This window comes from Ammospiza nelsoni, chromosome 1, assembly GCF_027579445.1.
Source record: "Ammospiza nelsoni isolate bAmmNel1 chromosome 1, bAmmNel1.pri, whole genome shotgun sequence".
Taxonomy (NCBI): Eukaryota; Metazoa; Chordata; class Aves; order Passeriformes; family Passerellidae; genus Ammospiza; species Ammospiza nelsoni.
Window position 1 is genome coordinate 40,363,769 of NC_080633.1, and position 23,227 is coordinate 40,386,995.

The 23,227-nt window shown below is 36.9% G+C and overlaps 1 protein-coding gene across 2 annotated transcripts in view; it reads right to left on the reverse strand.

Moving 5' to 3' along the window:
• Window positions 1-23,227, reverse strand: part of SLC4A7 (solute carrier family 4 member 7) — a 93,534-nt gene that overhangs the window by 39,812 nt on the left and 30,495 nt on the right. For both annotated transcript variants that reach the window (XM_059490053.1, XM_059490061.1), the window contains exons 2-6: window positions 17,962-18,043; window positions 6,752-6,889; window positions 4,407-4,542; window positions 3,224-3,384; window positions 860-1,048 (exon numbers count right to left, since the gene is read on the reverse strand). In XM_059490053.1, coding sequence (XP_059346036.1) covers window positions 860-1,048; window positions 3,224-3,384; window positions 4,407-4,542; window positions 6,752-6,889; window positions 17,962-18,043 — 706 coding nt within the window. The remainder of the gene's footprint in view (window positions 1-859; window positions 1,049-3,223; window positions 3,385-4,406; window positions 4,543-6,751; window positions 6,890-17,961; window positions 18,044-23,227) is intronic.

Here is a 23,227-nt window from a genome sequence, read left to right on the forward strand (position 1 = left end):
TAACTAAGTGAAACATACTCTAAGCAATGAGGCATCCTTCAAGACAGAAAAGGAAGTTCACTTCAATGATTGATTCATGAAATCAGGGTAAAAAATTTCAATTTTTCAGAATAAAAAAAATCCATGTGTCTTACTTAATGCAAGGCAAAATGAAACAAAGAACAGAGATGAAAATAGAGGTCCCATAAAAACACAAGAATACAAGTAAGCTGCTCTGTAGTTCATATTGCTATTTGGAATTTGGGACTGGATGTCTAGAATAAATTTTCAGGAACTGGTTCAAAAAAGGTATCTAAGAACATTGCTAATACCTTTCTTGGGTTTGAGATTTTTGTTCCCATTAGAACCTTCTCTATAAAACAAGATAAAAATAAACAGCTAACAGTACTACCTTCACCATTGACATAGCAAACTTGTCAAATGAACTTAACACTGGGTTAAGACACAGTAACTGTCAGCATCACTGAACTCATGATCACTAAATCTCTTATGCAAAGGCTATAAAAGCAAGTAGGATCCATCTGACACATGTATAAGTTATGCCACAAGGCTGAAATTCCTCAAACATTGCACATTTTATTTAAGCATATACCAAAAAAAACCATTAGGATCAATTTATGTCTACTACTATGCTTCAAAATAATAATGCATGCTATGGTATACAGGCAGGAGCAGAATATTTGAGTAAATTCAAAAATATCATCCATAGCTACACATCACACACACACTCTTATTGTTAGTTCTTTGCTCATCAAGAAGGAAACACTTATCTGTTATTACCAGCTGACCTTTCCTTCATCTCCCAGTGAGAGCATCATTTACCAGGTTAGTATGAACTGGAGGCTACAACTTATCTCACCATTTCGTTCAAGCAAGTGAGGGTCAGAATGTTTCTTGCCTATATCTGCGAAAGACCGAACTAGAGGAATCCGACTGCTCAGTTTCTTCTCGTTCTGATGATGGTGCCTCTTTAGAAGAGCCTCTCTCACTTTCTCTCTTATGGATTCATCCAGCTGGCCAGAGGCAATCATGTTGTCCAAAACCATATCTACATGATAATAACAAAAGAAGAAAATTATATAGGTAGCTATCACATCTCTCTTTCGCCTCACTCAAGCACTGCAGTCGTATCAAATAATAAAAGAAAATCAAAACCTATTTAAAAGAAAAGTCTTCTCTTTAGCAAAACCATCTTCAAGAATCCACAGGAAATTTTCAGATGTCACTAAACAAGTAAATGTGAGAATAAGAAAAGCACAACATGCAGATCCAAGCGAGGGTATTTATTAGTAGCATCATTTCAAGAAATGTAAGGTACTAAGCACCTTGTAATTTGAGCCATTTAATTCAAATTTCAATGGAAACTCACTTTCAAAAAATGTATTTATTGTATTCAACAAACCTACACTAGGAGTGAATTCACGAAGACAAACACAATGGAAAACAGACTTATGACAGTCTTAACCTGGTGTTCCCTTCTTTCAGAAGTATATACAACTACATAAAAGTGCAAGTTGCTATGGAATGAGAGGAATTACACAACTCCTGTCATCTTCAGATGCTCTACTGAGACTCTTTACGGAACTTTGTGTGATTCACATGCTTTAGAAGAGGAATTATGAAGCAAAGTCTAGGTATATAATCTAAAACTAACTACTCATCTGTCAAACAATATGAAGTTTCAAAAGGGCATCTCACCAGTATTCTCACATCAGGAAAGAAAGCCTACATATCAGGGAAAATACCTACTGTGTTTCTTAGAGGTCCATTTTTTAAAAACAATAAAAAATATAAAACAAATTCATAAAAGACCTCAACCTGCACAAATAAACACAAACCTATGTGACAAATTTTTAAATGTATTTTCCCAGGCTTAACTAATGTATCGAGACTTAACTGCATTGTTAAACTGAAATTGCATAGAACTTCTCACAATGAAAAATGTTAGGGCTCAGGGTAGGGCTCCGTCCTGACTAACAGAACAACAGGCAGTAAAGTGTCTGTCAGTACAGTGCAGCTTCTTTCTGAGACCACGGGTAACACACAGCCACTTGTTACAGGTTCTCAGAAGGAAACCAGCCACCCTCCCTCTCCTGTTATGAGTAACAAACAGTATTACCTACTGGGTATTGCTGGCTCCTGGAAACAAGACAGCACACTTGTTACCAAGCACTGCTAAGCCACATGCTTCAAAATGGCACCTAAAATTAACTTGAAACAAGTTCACACAATCTCTTAAGGCACCCTAGTTGCAACTCAAGTGCCTGCTACCCAGAGTGCTGGTTACATGGAATTATGCAATTACTTTGGTTATGTATTAAGATTATTACTAAATTTGATTACCAAAAATAAAATTCTAAATCAAAACATTACATTTGCAAAGATGTACTGAATGCTCTTGCTCAGTAAGTCAGAACAATAGGAAGGGAATACCAACTTCCTGAGCGAATTTCAAGGATTTCAAAACAAGAAAACATTTCAAGCGCTGCCAAAGTTTTTAAGGCCAAAACACTTTGTCCTTCATGCATATGTTGGTCAACCCTAAGTCTAATATGATTCCTGAGAAGGCATTCCACTGTCTGGTACCTGTAGCAAGAGATAGCAGGAAAATTATGTAGAACTAATTCTAAATTCATTTAGGAGCAAGTAGACATATATCATGTATATATATGTGCATGTATCTATATATTTATATTTATCTATAGGTATGAAAGTATCCAAAATGACCATGTGATTAGTGAGGACACTCAGCACAGTAGGTCAAACAACATGTACAGCATTTATTTCTGCTCACCTCTTATAAAGGTGAAAAAATTACCAGATGTGCAACAACGAACTGCACTACTGGCATCAAGCTAATGTCAGTCAAAATATGATTAATAATTATGGTACTAAAGTGCACAAATAACTCCTAAAATGTTCTGGCAGATATTTACAATTCATCTGTAGAAACAAAGACAGAGAACACATTAAGGGATTAGAACATAAAGGCAAGTTCTGGGCCTCAGCCTAAAGTACAAACTAAGGAGCTCCTACTCATCCACTTTTGTAAGTGACATTTGTAGGACCAGCTCCTCTCAACGAGACCAAGAGAAGTGCAGCAAGCATGCACATACCTGTTTCTTCAACACAGTATTTTCAAGAACATAGACATCACCAAAACCACCTCAAGTTATAGATCAGAATTTAGGAATAAAGTATTTTTAAAAATTTTAGCTGCAACCTGCTATCTCATCAAGTGTGTCTGCTCTCATGTCCAACATGACCGTGCCATTAAGAATACAGCTCCGCAGTTCAAAGAGACTGTGCAGAGACAGAGTCGCTACGTAAGGCTTGCTCCATCGATCACCACCGTCTTCAACATCCTCTTCAAACTTCAGCCATCTGAAATGAATTCACATGTACACATTTATATTTCTCCTGGGAAGAAAATTTGGCAAGTAATCCCACTCTTCCATGTGGCTTAGGCATGACATAGAACAGAAAATCCCATGAAATCATACCCGCTTTCATTTTCTCAGGCAGCTCAACTGATTAACATTTTTATCAGGCCTTAATAACCACACTCAACTGTTTCAGTTTTTACCCATATTGTTTCTTTGGGCTTGACCAATACCTGTCTATTCACATGTTCTCATGAAGAATATGGCTGTCTGCCTTATTACCTGATTTGTATCTTGATTTAATTAGTATTTTGAGATTAGAAAGCTGTCTGAAACATACCATACAGCATGTTCAAGTCTCCTAAGGCTGCTAAGTCAGACATTTAAGAGCCAGGCAATATTAACACGCGAAACTACAAATTGATCTGTATTCCCACTCACAGGCATTATGCAAATTGAGTTTCTACAAAAGTTATCATGCAACAAGGTAGCTGGAAGTACTGAATGCAGAAGAATTCACCACAATGCATGAGTAGAAGGAAGCAACTAAACTAGTAAGGGTCAAAACCAATCATGGCATGCTGTAACATTCAGGCATACAATTTGCCAAAAATTAATCAAATACTATCCAAGAAAAATAATAATTCCCTTTTTTTTATGTTTAAGAAAAAAATGATACTAATATATTGGCTATGATATACTAAAGACATTTCTGAGATTGCAAATACCACACTAGGTGGACGAAACCCCATATTTATAACTTGGCTTACTCCTCCCTTTCAAAATGTTTGGCATGATCAGTTTTAGGGAAGAGAACACAGCACCAGAAAGACTGAGGGTCTCTTGAAAACAATATTGATTCTTTCAGAGTTTGAAAAGAAGAACTAAAGTTTTGGGTTGCAGTGCATGAATTGAGCAAACAACTCCTACAGATAGTGATGATTCTAAACCAAACCTGGTTTGCAATTCTTTGAAATAAAGTTACTATAAGATATACCTTGAAACAATCTATTCTAAACATACCTAGCAGTTTCTCTCCATTCATATTCCTCTCCATCCCTGAAGCAAAGTTCATCCATTTCAGTGAAGAGATCATGAGGAATGTGTTCATCATCATCTTCAGTACCCAAGATAAACTGCACACGTTGGGATGGTGTGTCTTGAAGAAAAGGAGAAACTAAATAATTAGAAGAATTCATACTTCTATGAAATAAGAAACATTACATAACAGTAAAGTCTCCTGCCCTCAGCTAGAAATATGCAGGACAACATCCTCTTTAAGAGGGAAGAGGAACAAAAGAAACATATACATGTCTTTAAAAGAAGGCTCTCTGAAAACTTTGCACTGTTTCTGAAAACAAAACATCTGGAAATCCAATTTATGAAAATTAATCAATTGGTATTGGCTCTTCTACAGATTGCCAATATGAAAATTAACATCATGAGCAAATTTGGTTAAAAAAAACTAGAAATTAATATACCAAAACACTAGAAACTTTGTTTTCATTTTGAGAACAAAATAATTAATACCATCATGACACAAGACACTGAAGAAGCTGAAACAAAACAGGCTGATGGAAACAAACAGCCTTACTTACAGATTAGCTGCCCAAGCAATAGTTCAAGATGGTCATCAGTGAGTAGCCAGGCACTGACTGTCAGAGCAGCAGATTTTTCTGTGGTCTGTTGCTATTTATGTAGGATAAAATTTTTCATTGCATGGTTGGAGCAGTATGTATAAATTACCATAGGAAAGCAGAAAACTATGTAGCTGAAGTGTCCAGAAAATAATTTAACTTCTCATAGTATAATGTCTAGTGGAACAGGCTCAATAACTAGCTAGAAAACTAAACTATCCTTATTGATCACATAAGTACTAGACTTCAATTAATATGAGCAAAACTTTTCAAAAAACACCAATTAAACCACATGATTCTAGAGATACTTTTATACATATATTTATACAAGGATTTTGTTTCAATTCAAGTGAACTTTCATATTACAAGGGTTCAAAAAATGTACTAATTGCAATGCTATCTCAAGGAAGGCCAGAAATAGAAAATCCAGGTAAATCTCAATTTTAAATTTCTTTTAATTTTCTCAAATTTAAAAAAATTTAACTTTGTTCACTGAAACATCACTCTTACAGCTGTTATACATGAATATACAACTGTAGGCTTCTACTGTAGAAGGAAGATGGCCTTTTAGATTTAAAGGTTAAGATCTGAATTAGTAAAAAAGTTAATTCCACACTGAGATTTACTTTAGCATTTTTGTCCTGGTATATATCACCATCTAGTAGCATCATTCTGAAATGTGCTCTTGAATGCAAACAACATTCATTATTAGTTAAGATCTATAGCAGATTGTTTCCATCCCAAAACCAACACACCCCAGAATCTGGCCAAACCCTGTGCTTCTGTGCATACAGAAGCAACCAGAACAGAGAAAGTGAATTTTTGTCAACTTAATATCACTTACTTCTTCAAAATCTGTATAGCAAGACTCTACAAACATGATATCCATTATAATAATTTGTATGTGGGAGAGGAGGCCTTGAAGATGGTTGAAACCAAGAACCATAGGAGAATGGTAAAAGATTTGTCAGAGCTTTTCCATTTGAAAAATCCTTTGTTTCAGGTACTGGCCCATGCAGAACATGCTGCCAGTCATTGAAAGGTAATAGTGAACAGCATGGTGTCCACACTTAAATTCAAACATTGCACCATAATCTGCTCGTTCATGGCACTTTAGGAATTAAAGTGGACTTAGGATGTTGAAGAAAAACTGCTAAGCATACTGCCAAATATTTTCATTTCAGAGAATGATATGACAAAATTGTCCTCTCTTGAGGATAATAGGTGTGGGGGAGGGGGGGGGCAGTTCGTGATCCAAACAAAAAATTTATGAGGCAGTGCAGTTCCTTTACTAACAGACAGCAAGAAGGCAGAAGCAAATATTTAAATAAAATAAGATCATTGATCAAATTACCATGGCAAATGCTGCTTTTCACAGCTACATGCTTAGTTTCAAAAATCAGAGGAAGAAGCATACACGACTACACAATCTGAAAAAAGGTGTCTAATTTAAATAACACAGATTTTCATGCTACAGGAGAGCATTACAAAGCTCTAGTCTAACCTATTCAGTGCAGGCTGCTGAACATTCATGCAGGCAGCTGGACCAAGTCCAACAGCTTCTGACTTAGATAAAACACAACCACAAAATCCTTGTCTGATTGTACACAAAAAGACATTAATTACAGCGAGAATAAAAGAAAGCACAAAACAAACAACATTTAAGCACAGAGTAGCTACTACAGGTTTATTTTCAGGAGACATGAAGAACATGCACAACAAACTTCTTACCATATGATGGAGATTCTCGGCCATCCTCTCTGTCATCTTTGTCTCTTTTTCTTCTGTGCCTGTGCCCACGATGCCTATGCCTTCGACGGCCTGGCTTGCCAAGTGGGACGTGAACTCCGATATACACAGCTCTGTGGCCTTTTCAAGGAAGTTTTAAAGGACACAAATAAACAAAAAATTACCTACTACCCAAATTTAGTATCTAAAGACAAGGGGTTTAAGAAATACCAATCCAAAAGCACTTGACAAAAATTACCTTTAGTGAACTAACATGACCATTTCTGTCCTCCCAGAGTGTCACGGAACTAGCGCTAGACTCATTTCTCTGATAAATTAGGTCATATTTTTATTCAGTTTAAGAATTCAGTTGTGAAACAAATAATTCAGAAGTACAAGCTTGACCTGTAACACTGAAAGAAGCTACTTTATAAACATGAGGCCAAAGCAGAGAAATTACATTTTAGTCCTCTTTTTTTGCAGGGATTCATATCAGGACAGTTGTAAGAATGGCAAAATAATCCCTTGGTTCAGCTTATTAACTTCATCAAGAAATTACCCTTCATCAGAGTCTGCAAGTAGTTTTCTGTCCTTGAAAGAGCTGCCAATATTTTCTCAAATAGCACATAACACCTCAAAGTGAAACTGATGTTGAATTACACCATTAACTTAGTATCAAGAGGATAAAAGGAACTTCTATTCTGAAATGTATGTCAACACTTCAAATAACTTCCAGAGATGTTGGGGTGGGTTTTTCCTATTCTAGAATGTTTTAATAAATTTAGAAGCACATCCTCAAATTAATGAACACTGCTCTTGAAGACGTACTTTCAACATATTGCTTTTCCTTTGACCTTTGACATCAAGACAATACTAGCATCAACATCTTAGCAAAAGATATCAATCAAGTGACTGTTATGAACATATTACTACCATGTCTCCTGTAATGCAGATAGCATATACAATAGGCTTTTCATTGCTATTTAAACAAACAATTGCAGGAAGAGACAAATTAACTACAACACTAAATACTCTGCTTCTTGGTGTTGAAGAGCTATTACAGAAGACTGACATTAACCAAAGGAAAAGGAAGTGGTCTTCCAGCTCTTAGATGCAAATTCAGCAAATTTACATTATGAAGGCAAGCCCTAGAAATTGTGACTGCATGTACACACATATATATGTATGTGCCTAGCACACATAAAGATGTTTAAGATTCCTGCTGATTATAGAGCTTTAAAGAAACAAAAAGTGATAAGTTGTCAAGCTTATTTCCCAAAAAAAGAATTCCTAAGCCCAAAAAGATGCTGCTTTATAGAAGTTTTGTGTATTTTTACAGTGCTACCTGACTAAAAACACAAGCAAAAACCATTATTCACACAAGTAAGTTCAACATTTAATTGGTCAAAGATTCCTTTTCACATAACAGGATCCAATTCTTGACACACTTCCAACACAAGTTTAATTAGAGCTGACTGACTGGCACTATGACCAAATCTGAAATTAAGCATATTAAAAGCTATTTGTTTCCATGTAAGAGTGGAAAAGAGATTAATTTCTCAAAGCACTCATCATTCCTATTTATGGAGAGAGACTTGATTTTTTGTGAGTTTCTTCCAACAATACCCAGCCCCTGCCCAGCAGCCTGACCTCTGTCCTCCATGACTGCTATGCACAATGCAATTCCCAGAGAAATTAATGTCAATGTGACACTTATAAATCACTGCACTTGGTGTATATATATGTAATATGATCAGGGGGCATCATTAACAATGGCCATGTCGCTGACACCATCATGATACAATAATCTGATGCACAGGGAAAGCAAAAGTACAAGGTTTAAAAATAACTGCATTACTCACCACATTTCACTCAAAGCTGCAACTGAGTGAGCCACACTCACTGCAAGTGCTGTTACTGTGCCTGTTAGGGTTTCTGTTTTATTTTATATATTCAATTAGCAGGTATCAAGCTACAGTTTATATATACACTCCAACAGTTCTATTTGTTGCCAAAGTGCTGGATTTTTTTGCAGGAACTGTTTCTTCCTAAGAGAAACTCTAGCACACTTCTAGTAATTGAGCATTTTATATAAATGCTTGCTTTAATATTGTTAATAAGACTCTTTTAAGCATGTGTTTTGATCACTGCACTAAAGGAAAAAAAAAAAAAACAACCACAAAACCAAAAAAACTACCTTGAAGGAGTCTGACACTGTTCAGGATTTTACTCCCTGAGAAATAAGGACTTCCACATTTTGGTCTTTCAACATTCCTACAAATAAGAGACAAAAATCCCTCACAGATTTTCCAAGGATCTCCATCTTAAACAATATACCTTGCTATTGCAAAAGCTGGCATTTGTAATAGTGTGACAATCTTCATGGTCAAAGACCATGTTGCTGCATGAAGGAGAGGTGGAAATAAGTCTATCTCCTTTTACCTAATTACACTGAGACAGAACTGGTTTTTTTCCAGTAGAAAAGTTTGGAGGAGACCAGATATATCGCAAAGACTAAAAGCTATGGAAACCGAGCTGAAATAAGCAACAAACAGAAGGTGTTTTAAAACAACGTGGGTCCACAGCAAATGGCTTTTACTATCACAGAAATCACAGAATCATGTCCAGGTGCCTCACAGCTGCCTCAAGCAGGCACTGCCAAGTTAGTAACCTGGATGGTAAATCCACAACCTACAACATTTGATATTGCTGTTCCACTCCAAAAGGAAGAATTAAAGGAAGCACTTTCTTGGCTCCTGAACAAACGAGGGTTTCACAGAGAAAGGGAACAGTCTAGCCATGGGTTATGATCCTGCCCTTCAGCCCCACTGCCCAGAAGTGACTACAGTGAAACTATTTCCTCACGTAGACATGGTCTTGCAGGCAAATATACACCAAGCCTACCTTCCCCAAAGCACTTCTGTATATGCAAAGTGTTCGGACATCTGCAATGGTATTCTGGGACTAATATGAAATGCCAATGAGCAAATGATTGTCAGCATTTATAAAGTAAAATGGATCACAATGCAATGTAATTCCATCAGAGTAACTTTAAGAAAAAAACTGATGTTGACAAAAAGCCTCTGAAATATTTTTCAGAGCAAGCAGTGATAGTGGCAGTACAACAGACCAACCGAGAAAATTTACCAGCAGCAAACAAAAGCTTATGAGTGCACCTGACTGTTCTTCATTCTGCTATCACAGTCATAAATAAAGATATTTCAACTACTGTCTAGCAAATCTGAAACTACTGCTGTTGAGTATACTGTCAGGATTACCCAAAAACTGCTTACAGATATAGTCAACTCCAAAAGTGGAACAAAACTACATAAGAAAAATCGGACAAGCTTAACTTTGATTCTAACTCAACAAAGCAAAGCATTGAGAAGCCTTCTAAAAATAAGATAACTGCACTGAGTAGGTCTGTGTTTCATTATTCAGATAGAAGTTTGCAGATAGACAGATAGAGATTTACGTATAAATATAATTTACAAGGAAAAGCAAAGTAAAACAAAGCCGTAGCCATTTTCTTCCTTCACTCCCAGTGAATTGGACTAAACAAGTTATTTTTCAGATTTCATATTTTTCAGCAAATTTTGGTTTTGCCAAAAAACCAAACCTTAACAAAATAAACAACCAGACCTCCAAGAAAGGCAATTAATATAAAGATAATATATCATCTGTGAAAGCACTGGAAATAAATTTAACTCTAAAAAGGTTGGGGTTCAAGTTTCTAGCATGGGGGTGTTATTTTTACAAGGGACACAACCTTTACTTGAATATTGTGTTTAGAAGTTCAAAAGGTACATCATGTGACCTTCAAAGCTTCATTCACGTAGCATCGTACCACTTTCAAACAAAGCTTCTTACAGAATTACTATAAACCAATAATCAATAGAATTAGTAGACTGCCCAATACTAAATTTAGTAATACAAAGCTCAAGAGATGATTGCTCATTTTAATCCAACATGACTTTATCCAAGCTTAGCTGTTGAAATCCACTGAGAGTATTTACTACTTAAGGCCCTTATCAATATGAAACAAACTTAAGTGTTAGGATCTTGAAAAGTGTCTCCATCACATGGTAGATCTTGAATCACATGGTTGGTCTCACTCAAAAAGTCACTTTGGGTGAAGTCCTATAACATTTACAGAAAAGAAAATGCTCTGATTTCTCTCCACAGCTCCTATGAAAGTGGAAGATTTTCATAATAGAAGATTTCTGAAGCCGGAGAGAGCTGAACAAAAATGCCCTGGTATCACTAGGTCTTCACAGAACCTTCTCTTTTCTTTGGCTAGATGCCTTTAAAGCTTCATAGAAAGAAGGACATTTTTCTCCATCTTAACAAGGAAAAGCAAAGGAAATCAAGTTTGTGTCTATGTGGATTCTGAAACCCTGTAGCTTAGAAATTTGAACTAAGAGCGATCATATACTAACGATGGATGTAAGGACCATCGGCAGGTGAGCTCCCTGGTCCAACCTTGCTCAAAGTACAGCCAACTTCAAAGCTGGAGCCATGGTTTTGATCAGTTTAGTTAGGATGACAGCCACACTTTTAGTAATTTTAAGGATATATGTTCTACAGCCTATCTAGGCAACTTATACCAACCTACAGCAACACACTACCTGAAAAAAAAATCCTAATATCCAACTGTCACTTCCAATACAGCGCTTTATGTGTGATCCCCCTCACCCTTTCACAACCTACCATTGTGACCCCATCTTCCCAACTGAAGACTAAAGCTTTGTGACAAGAATTACTGTTTTTACGGAAAATTTTCAAATAATAATCTGAAGATGGAAAATTTACTTTATACAGAAGCCTTTTTTAATCAAATAATGTCACAATCTATCTCATTCTAGCATGGCGCATTCCAGTATGGAAAAACTGGAGTATCTGCAAGAGAGACCCTAATCCATTCCTTAAGATCATAAAACAGGGAAGAAATCCAGCTGTTTGATGTCTTAAATCCATTACCCTAGTAGGAAAGATCTGGAACACAGCATCTCATTCCTTGGTATTAATTTCCCTTACATCACAGAGAGTACTTGTATGCACAAAAATAAGCTCAATGCAATCTACGAGCACAACTTCTTGTGATCTTTTCTGTTACAAGACTGCTCTGAAGGTAGTAGCACAAAAATGGGAAAAAGGAGAGGGATGGAAGAAGTAAGAGTAAGAACAAAAGTGTCTTTTCTTGCCCTTAAAAATTTCAGAGCCCATAGGACTTCTCCAAATATTCTTGGTTCTGGTAAAACTTAAGGAACAAGAACAATGCCTCCACACACACACATATACACACACACCCTTTTCATTTATAATGAAAAATAAGTCACTAAGTCACAAAAAATACTTCCACTATGCTAATTTTCTAATTAAAAACAATGTCCTATTTCTGAAGGATGCAATTAAATGCAGAAATTAGTATTGTTAGTGAAGTCCCTGTCATAAGAAAGAAACTAAATATTTCAGAACAAACAGTATTTTTCACTTATTTTATAAACTTCTCATGCACATTCCCAAGAAAGAGTCAAATTATTTTCTACAGAATTAAATGTATCAAAATTGAATATAAAATAATTTAACATAATCTTGGTCTTCCACACATCAACTGACTACTAAGAAATCCTTTAATTACCTAGGATTCTTCTTGTTAAAGGAACTATTTAACTAAAGCTATCTCTTGCTTTCAGAATTAAACATTTGAGATAAAATTTTCTAACCAAACCTGTAGAAAGAAGAAAATTCTTTCACGGGATAACTGCATGCCATGACTGGAACCCAAAGGTTCTCCACAGTACAGCATACTTTAGAATGCAGTACACAACCTGGGCTGGGCTCTGAAATCTCCTGCTGCTCCTAGGAATTCAGTCTCTCTGAGAATACACTCCTTATACTTGAACTGATAAAACTGAGAAGCACAATCCCAAACCATAGTTAGCACAGCACAGGGTAAAGCATTCAGGAAGAGTTTTTTCTCACTATGTGACAAAGATTGGCATATTATGCTGACAAAACCAGTAAATGCCAGATTTCTCATTACACACAAAAGTGATTTTTTTCTCTGACTTAAAATCAAATGAGTTTGTAGGGGCAGTCATAGAGAAAAATTCACTGCATATTTCTATTAGACACAATCAACAATATTTAGGAAGGGTTTATAGTAGATAGGCAGGCAGAAACAGTAATAGGAAAAGCTTAGTGCTGGGTGGCAGTGCCACACAGGGATTCTGGCACAGACCTGTGGCTCCCTGCCAGCAGCCATGTCCCTTGCCAGGGCAAGGAGCCAGCCCTTGGTGCTGATGGGAGGGAGGACAAGCCGTGCCTGCTCTGCACAGCCAAGCCAGAGCAGAGCTGGGCCCCACGCTTTATCCCAGCTGAGGATCCTCGGTGCAGCCTGCCTCTGCCGCAGAGCTCAGGAAAAAGGATGCACATATAGGGTAATTTCAAACAGTTGTTTCTGTTGGAGGAGAGAAAACCTAGAAATAAGCAATTCAAGTGCAAGTTCCATTAACATTCAAGACTAGCCCTTTGTCCACTAAACACAACATAAAACCACAGAATGGTTTGGGTGGCAATGGATCTTGAAGATCATCAGTTCCCATCCCCCTGGTAAAGACATAAGGCTTCCACATTCTAACACTGTTCTTGGAAAGTATTTCATAAGAAACTTCTGAAATGAAAATTTTCTGACTTCATCAATGGGTCACAAATGCATTGTCATAACAAATTTGATTACACCCCTCTTTTTATAAGTGTGTAAATGGATTGGTTTGCCAAATGCATCTACTGGTATTTACAGAAGGAATCTTGCTTCACAGAAGGGTTACTAATTCCTGAGAAAACCTCAAACCCTCTCCTTTTTTTATTTATTTTGTAAATTAGAAATTAGAAAACGTAAATTTAAAAGCTTAAATTTCAGTGACTGCAATTTAAAAGCTTAAAATTCAGTGACTAACTTTCAGTGAACTGCAAATAAAGAAATCATCCATTCAGAAATAGTTCCAATATCCAACAAGGCACAAGTTTAGTCAATTTTTGGAACAATTGGTTTTTAAGGGATTGAAAAAAGGTAAAGGTTATGAAAAGTTATCAAGAAGTAATAGGTTGTAGAATCAAGCAGTCTCTTCTGCCTCCTCTCAAAAATTTTATATTTGAGTGATCTGGGACTATCAAGTTTACTGTAAGTTTTATGTTTTGGTTCATGCTGTTTGGTAGAACTTCAGTTTTATGACCATATTACTTAAACAATAATTTCATGTGTGTTTCAGTTTATAAAACTATTACAGTTTGCAGTTAGCTGTCTTTTTATAAAATTTCTAATGCAGTCAGAACAAAAACATTACATATTGTTCTCTTAAATAAAAGAAGTTAGGGGAAAAAGTCATTAGGACACAGTTGATGTCAAACACCTCTAAAAAGCTTCAAATTGTGAAACACTTGTACAGCAAGTCTTCTACTTAGATACACAATATTCACTTAAGGGGAGAAAAAAATACAGGATTATTTGATTGCTTGTCCTTGTCAACTAAGATTAAGTGAAAACCACGGTTCTCTTCTTAAATAAAAATTAAAGCACATCAAGGTATAAGAGATAATAGGGTCGTTTAAAATGTAAACATTACTTACACCTGCCACAGGATAATGTGAGAGTAGATAGCTATTAAACCATCTTAACTCTTGAAAGCTGGTGCTTGGATCTATGCCACAGAAAACTAGTCTACCAAGACACACATTCCTGACCTCAAGATTGTTTCTGGAATGAAACCTCTGTAATGTGTAAACTGCTTACCTCTGCTATGCCCGCTAAGAGTAACAGAATGTATCCCTTCTTCCCTTACACTGTATCGAGTAAATGTTCCTCAAATCAAGGTTGAAAAGTAGCTACACAGTTTAAAAGATGCATTCTTGTAGTATCAAGCCAGCCCAAGTGAAGAAAGTTTTCCTCAAACATCATTTAACAGAAAATACATTTTACAAGACCACATTAAATACTCTGCCATTAATATTCATGCCTTACTTCCAACTCCTGAGTGACTTTGTTATTACTCTCATTCACTGCAGCTCAAAGAGCCTGGCATCAAGTTAAGAACATTAGGTGCTCTTAAAAAAGGTTATTTTAAGATGTTATTCCCTTTTCTAGCTCTTCTGTAAACTGACATTTGTTAATTCAAAATAAGGCCTTACAGCTTCAGTAAAGTGCAGTACCTTTATTTAGTACACACACAGTCTGCCCACAATTGCAGTTTACCATCTCTAACCATTCCTCTTTTATGGGAAGAGCGTTACGAAACCAGCAGCCTGTGCCTAACCTTCCTAACCTAAACACTGTCACTCCAGACAGGTACCACACTCTGCCAGCCACCATAAATAGAATGCAGGGCTTGAGAAGCATCAAGTTCAAGATCTATTTTCTCCTTTAGCATTTGTTTCTCTTTCCATTAACATTTCATCACAAAATTTCCACAACATACAAGAGAAACTGACCACACTAAGACACCTTTCCTTTAGTATTAAGAGCAAAATTATGCCCTTAGCTGTATCAAACCTATCAAAATTAGTTTGTACATGCTTTAAGGAGGTTAAGTATCATCTGTCCAAATGGGCTCTAAAAAAATACTGTGCTTCACACCAGAGCTGAACTCAATGAACTGCTTGCTGACTCTCCTTGAAAATACATCGATGCATACTTGTGTAAAGGTTCAAAATTCCTAGTACTCCTTTTCAAGAAATACATATGGAAAGACTAGACTGAAATAGGTTAAAGTCTTAAAACACTTCCAATGCCCCATGCTTTAGTAGAGGGCTTCCCAAGCTTACAAGAAAATATTTGTGTCAGAAATGAAAAATAATGCTAGTTGGAATTGTTTTACTGCTTGCAGCCAACAATCCCATTTCTCTCCTTGTAGGATTTTGATACCAGAATTAAAAACAAAACCTAAAAATTCCACATACCTACTTTTATCATAATAGCTTATAAATAATGAACTCTTAAGCAGAGCTGTAAGTTCACATAAATTTATCTTCTAGAATACCTTGATTTGAAGAATCTCTGAGAAGGTGACTATATGAGTAGAACAATCACACTTACATACCTTTTTCTCTTTCATAAAGGAAAGAAAAAAACATTTTGTTCTTACTTTGGAATAGTTTTCACTTTGATAAAAGTCAAACTATATGGTGCCCCTCCCTTGTTCCATTCTATCAAAAAAAATTTAATTCTCACAAACATACAACATACTAAAAATATATGTGAACACCAAGAATAATTCCTATTTATGTGAGAAAATGTGTACCTATATACAGCTTCACAGATGTGATAATACTACTGGAAAACTTTTTTTTTTTTTTGGTCAGATACTTATTATTAGTTATTTGTTAAACCTCTGTATAACCAGCCCCCTCTTGCATTGAGATACCAAGACTGGCCACTCCAAAATGAGTGAGGGAGTGAAAGAAAAGATGATGTGCATGGATAAGAGCAAGGTGAGGAGAGTGAGATCGCAACTCCTCCTTTCAAAAGCACTTACGTTGACTCAATTGTTCATTGGACAGCAGTCTACATTTCACCTTAATTTACTCTTTGGCTATGGGAAGACAGGGGTATTTTCCATAGCAGTCACCCAAGTGCTTAAATTGCCTCAGGCAGCCTGAGCCTCTGCCTTCCCACCCAGTATCTTGGTTAACTGCAGTGCTGTACGAGCTGAAGCATTCCTACAAGAATGTGCTCTGAAAGAGACTGGGGAAGAGATCTGGCTGCACATTCCCATGTCATTCCTTGGGGTCGAGGTATTACAGCTGCTAAAGCTGCTGCCTCCAACACTACTCCAGCTGGATGCCTGCCTTCCCTTAACCCCTGCCTCGCTGCAAAACATACACACACACTTTTTCTGGGTCATCTCCTGAGAAAAGCAAGAGAAAGAAATTAAGGAGGAATCAGCTTAAATCTCCACTGAAGATTCAACTGCAGAAACAGCCAAGGCAGTGGTTTCCCTACAGCAGAACCCCATCTAAACCAGCATTGTCACAGCCTCCACCGCTGCATCTCTCAGCCCCATATCCACACTTCCTTCCTCTGCTCAGATCCTGCACACATCCATCAGTGTGGCATTTTGAGCCCAACAGCTGAGATCCTGACCATCTTCCTTTGTCAGACTGGTAAATTTTCCAATCGCTTAACAGACCTAGCTGGGATTGTGGTTTGGTCAGGCCAACAGAAATGTTAGCACAAGACAGAAAACGGTAACAGAATGAAGGGGACAGATCAAGAGTACACTGCAGCAGCAAACAACTTCAATCACTTTAAACTGTCTCCTCTTATACCACAGTGTGAGAAAAATGTCACAGCAACCTAAAATCAACCTTTCTTAGCCAGAAACTGCTGCCATTATGGTTTTCCAGTGTGCTGAAGCAGTGTAAGAGTCAGTACAACTCAGTGAATCTACTGCCTTCTAGCATTCTGCAAATGTTAATTAAGCTTCAGAGTATTCCATGTGAAAGGCTGAAGACTTTAACACTGGATCTCCCTAGTCTTTTTCTTGTTCATTAAGGAGCATCCATGAATCCTCATCCCAAACTAATTTGTTTTCAAGTAAGAAGAAAAGTCATGTCTTAGATGAAATACCGAATTTTACATTCTGCTACATGAAACTAAATCATTGCTGTTTTATTGCTAAATGTGGGATCCCGAGTCAAATAATGAAAACTACCATAATGCTTTACTGAGAGCTGACTGTGGAACATACAGTTTACTATGGAACCAGAAGGACAGTTGCATGTCTGTTGAGACTCTCAGTATTTGAAGTGCATAACCACAATCACAAGGACACTTAACTTTCAGAAAAGAAAACAAACATCTCCCTCATGACCCCTGTTTTCTGACTTTTAATTCTGAAGAACGTGACATCATTCATGCTGGAAAATTACTTACCAACAGGAATTATTTTTTCAAACCTAAGTCTAAGAAGCAAGCTTTCCTTGGAAAGCTTCAGTCATTTTGGGGGGTTTTTTTGGTGACAGATTAGAACAGTGGATATTTACCAGCATGCACAGAGACAAAACAGGGCACATCAGCTCTGCCTTTCACTGGTTTTACCCCAGAATTTCATGATAGCCATAAAATTTTGATTCCTTTTAGCAAGGAAAATTCATCTTTTATCCCTAGGCAAAAAAATACATGTTAATCAAACACAAAACCACCACAAACTTACTCTCTAGTTCTTCCTTCTCAAAATTTGTATTGATAGTAGAGCTGATTTTGCCCATATCCACAACAGCTTCTTCATCGTGACCCTGAAGAAACAAGACACAAGTTTAAGTTACAACTAAATAGAACTACTTTTTTCCTAAATTCCTAAACATGTTCTGAGACAGCACGTCATCACTGAAAACCTATCTATCCAATTTTTCAAGAAAACATTACCCTGCATTGAAGGAAAAGACAGTAAATCAACAGACAGGCTAAATACCATAAAATTTCTTTCTGCAATGCTCTGGGATTTCATTACAATCAGGACACATGTTTCAAAAGTGCAGTATTCTTTTAGCTTTTTATTCAACAGCAATCAATCTACTTCCATGAAATAACTGATAAATTTATAAAAAGATACAGAAGTAAATACTGAGAGACCTCAAGCTCTTCTCTTTAGGGGGCAATTCCTGTGTGAGATTTTCCAGCACAAATAAGAAGCTTTTTTGAACAAAGGGGTAGCAAAAAAAACTTAAGGTATTTCCTAGACCCACAGCTCTGGAAATATCAAAATAACTGCTTCATTCAGGTTTCAACAGCCAGCTTGTTAACCTAATTCACTTTTTTTTTTTTACCCACAAAGTTAAAAAGCAGCAGTTTCCAGCAGACCTTTTGGGGTTCCATTACTACTGAAACCACACCACTCATAACATGAAATATTTGAAATAGATATAGGCTTATCTCTGAACACATCCTCTTAGCACAGTTAGCACATCACTAAAGCAGACCTTAAAACTGCCTTTTGCTCAGTCTTGACAAAAATAAAGAAACTGAATAGTAGAAATCTCAAGTCCATCTCAGACTTGACATCAAAACAACATTAGAGTTGTCTTTCTCCACGTGTCTGCATTCCTTAGAATAAAGTCCACTTTTCACAGCTCACACATTACAGCCCCCTGACAGAGCTGGTTCTCCAAAAGAACAACTACTTAAGGGCAGTTTTACATCCAAATATAAGGGCAAGGCTAGCTGCTAAAGGTTACTGTGTCCCTGATCTTTCTGCTCCCTTGGGCACACACTTCTTCCTTAAGTCAGACCTAACCATCCTGAAATCAGATTAAAAGCGCTTAAGAAACAGTGTGGTTTCTTTGGGTTTTTTTTTTTTTTAGCTTTTTTATAATAACTTGATTAGTTTTCCATTGGATCAGCTCACCAAAGTGACTTCTCTTGTGGCCATATGACAGCCAGATCCACCACAAGTTTATCTGTTTGATCACTGCTTCTAGCAGCAGCTACACTGATCTGATGCTTTACATTTCAGTTCACAGAGGATCTGTGATAATGGGTTCATGAGGGAAAAACAGAAGCCTAAATCAGGAGTCTCACAGGAACTGGGAACCCTAACAGTGTTGACATTCAACTAAACTTTGGTCTTAGAATTATGCAATTACTTTATATATAGAACAAGTTTGTCACCTCACAGGAAAAGTGGCAAGGATGAAAAACAACATACCTGTGTGTAACAGGTACAAGCTAATAAACACTGTATCAACTCCCACTCACAAAAAAAATTTTTCTTGAACACAGAACTCCCTGATCTTAAAAAAAATATCTTTATTATAATATATTGTGTGCATATACACAAAACAAATTTAAGTAGTTAACTACTGAGGGAAGAAGATGAAAGAATATGAAGAGGACAAGCACCACATGCTGGGAAAAAAATTCTGATGAGGTTCAAAAAAAGGTTAGATGCAGCTAGACCACAAAAAACTAAAAGCAGCTGGCACCATGTAAATAAGTAAAAACATAAGAGGAAAGAGTAGCACATGGCAGAATAAACCTCTGAAAACTAAATACAAGTCAATTCTGAGCTGTGTCCCTGAAAATAGGGTTTTCAAGAAAGGCATTACACAGTAACCTAACTTTGTCACTACTGCTGCATTGTAGTGACAGTAGAGTTTTGCAAGAAGGGTAGAAAAAACCTTGTACGCTCCACAGAGCTACAATTTAAAAAGAATTGAGGCAATGTCTGTTGGAGAAAGACCATGAAAATGTTCCAGGGACCTGTTAATAAAAAAGTGGTAGAAATTTTTCAAGTGTCATGGTAATAAGGTGGGAGGGGAGTATGGGGGGAAATAGTATATTCATGTCTCCTACACACCAAAATCCAGAGTACTGTAGTACACTCCTGTTCACAGAAACAGATACACACAGTATACACATTACCACAAAACTCCAAGCAGAGATGGAAGCAGATGGAAGAATTACAAATTCTCTGAACTACCTTAGGTGGTTTTTTATATCTGAGTAGAAAAAAAAACCCTAGCAATAGGAAAACCACTATCAAAATCTGTTCCACAATTAGCTTCATGGTTACAGCCACAGACTCCTGAAAACTCCTGTACCTAAATACACTCATCCCCAGCAGTCCTTTTAGGACACTTGAAATCTTGCCAAAGACACAGTTTTTGAGCAACAAAGGAAGAAAGAGTTTTTTCTCCAGATGATACAAACAACTGCATACCAGTAGAAAATGTATACACACTGTGAAAAATATGCACGTATGAAGAAATTTTCATCTCCCAATAACATTTTGAAAGTGGATTTGCTGTGTGTCCTACATCACATTATTAATTTTTATCACCCTTTCCTTCAGTAAAAGAGATTCTCTGCCAAACTCAGACATACAGAAGCAGTCTTCAAAAACCACATCACGTGAAAGTAACATGTCTTTTAAGATTAGATTACAGGAAGGCATGTGTGCCCTTGCAAACCGTTCTATCACTATCTCAAAGTACTCAACATATGCAAAGACTCTTCCAAGAATAAACCATTAAGAACCACAAATATCATACATGGAGGAAGCATATCATTTACAGTCTTTGTTCAGAAAAACACAAAGCATCATTTTAACATATCTGTTTTGTGATGCCAAGAGCAAATCCCAGTATGAGATATTTTTGCCTTAGGTCAGGTAAAAAATCAAAAATATTCAAATACATTATAGAGTAATTCCAAACTACAACCTTTTCCTGGTTAAAAATAAAGTCTGTAGGGCATAGCTTTCCAGTAATTACAGATGATCTATCATGTCAGTTAAAGGCACTGAAGGGAGGGAAAATTTTACAGCTGCCGTTTCAGTTCTCTTGTTTACTTTCTGAACTTTTTACATAAACAAAGAACAGTGGGATTGTGGAAAATTTGTCAACTTCCCTGTTTTAGGCAGAGAATGACTTGGAGCTTAAAGCAAATATTCCAGGGCACTTTACCATTCACTGCATGTGAAACTTTACATAGGACAATCCCACCGATGCCCAAACACAGCTGATGTAGACAAGCCAAAGTAAAATTCAAGACTAATTTAGAATGTATGTAACTTTCATTTTCAGTCAAAAGACAGAACAATTGAGAAGGGGGAAAAAAGCCAACATGAGCAGCAACCAAGGTGCCCTAGGGAGAGATTAAGCTTTCACCTTTGGTTTGCACTTTTTTTTTTTTTTTTAAGGAGAAGGTAATTATAAAAAAAGAACAAATCCTGAGTACTTCAAGGGAAAAAAAATAAAAAGCCTAGCACATTGTATTAAGATACACTGCACTGTATTATGATGTACTAAGCGTACTTTTTCCTAACAGATTTCTGGATACTCATAAACATACTGCAGAAACAACCTCCAGTAACACCTTCATATTCAGCTAGAGGTGCCTGCATACATTAGAATCTGTCTTCTCAGCCTTCTAACTCTCCTCAGCATGAAAATGAAATGCCTTTTCAACTGCTATAGATCAGACAAGACTTTCAAATACTCAGTGCTCCAGCAGAGTCCCAGTAGGATTCCTCTTGCCACCTCTGGATTTCAAATGTCTTTTCTCAGTCTGTGAGAAAAGAGTAATTCCCCCTTGCAGAAAACCAAGCACCAGAAATTTTTAACACTACTAATTTACCTTCTCAAACATTTATTGTCATTTACTACAGTACACTTTTGGTATCTAGCGTATTAATGCCACATGTTTTTAAAACTAGTACTGAAAAAAGAGTCAATCCTGAATTGCATGAATTTTTATGGAAAGCCCTGAGTTGGGAAGAGCTGACAACCTCCAGCAGTATGTGGTAGCCACAGTCTCAAGGACTAGCATGAATATGACGCAGGGAGTATTAAATCCAAAGGCAAGTTTCCACTGTCATCTCTGCAAGCACTTCTCACCATGCAACTCACTTAACCTTGTGCAGTCACACACACGACAGATTTCAGACGGGCACGCTGCCAAAGTGCATTACCGAATAACCACTTCCAAGACAGACAACTTGCTAGAAGCACAGTTTTAAGGTACTTGAAATACAGTCTAATCAAATCATTCTGGTGATAGACAGTGATCATAAATAGCTGATGCAGCTAACTGTAAACCTTTAAAATCTATGAGCAATACAGTAACCATGTTAAGAATAATTTGAGATCAACATTTAAGACCATTACTTAGCTAAGTCAATGTTTATGTGTCCATTTACATTTCCTCAGACCAAAGTTCTTTCCCAGCAGAGTTAGAGAGTGACTTGCAGCACCAGAAGGGACTGTATTAGTGCTCATGGAAGTAAGTAAGTAGGGCTTAAGAGAGGGCATAAGCAAACAAAAAAACCTCCACAAACACCATCATCCTTCCCCCCCCCCCAAAAAATTACATTACAACTTTCATGCTACAAAGAAGCTTCACTACAGCATTTATTTAAGTAGACGCAAATAAAAAAGAAAAAACAGAACCAAAAACACAATACAAAATGCAACCAACAAAAACTAACCCCAACTCAGGATGGGGAGGAAGGAGCAAACTCAAATCAACGTTTTTCCTCCATATATCTGTCCCTGGCCAACAGTTTAACACTTCTTATTTTAACAGTATTCTAATATAACTGCCTATAATGTCCCAGTGATCCTACATACTGCTTTGTTACTGTAACTGTATCCCAATCTCTCTGGCTTGAAGATAAAGCAGTTTCCTCCTCCTTCCCACAAGAACTCATGGATACATCTCTACTTCTGTAAGCACAAGAGATCTGGCAAACAGGATTTTCCTCTTAGGCTGGAATGTGGCACCAACAAATCATTCCTCTCAACACAGGAGCAAACCCTGCTTACAGACCCCACTGGCAAACCTTTGTAGCACACTGCTGTAGATTTACCAAGATCAGCAGCATACGAGCAATCGAGCACAGTGCATTTTGCCTGTCAGGCTCAGCTCTTCCTCCTTTCACCACCAGTAAGCACAGAGGAGCAGTTCAGCTGGACCAAATC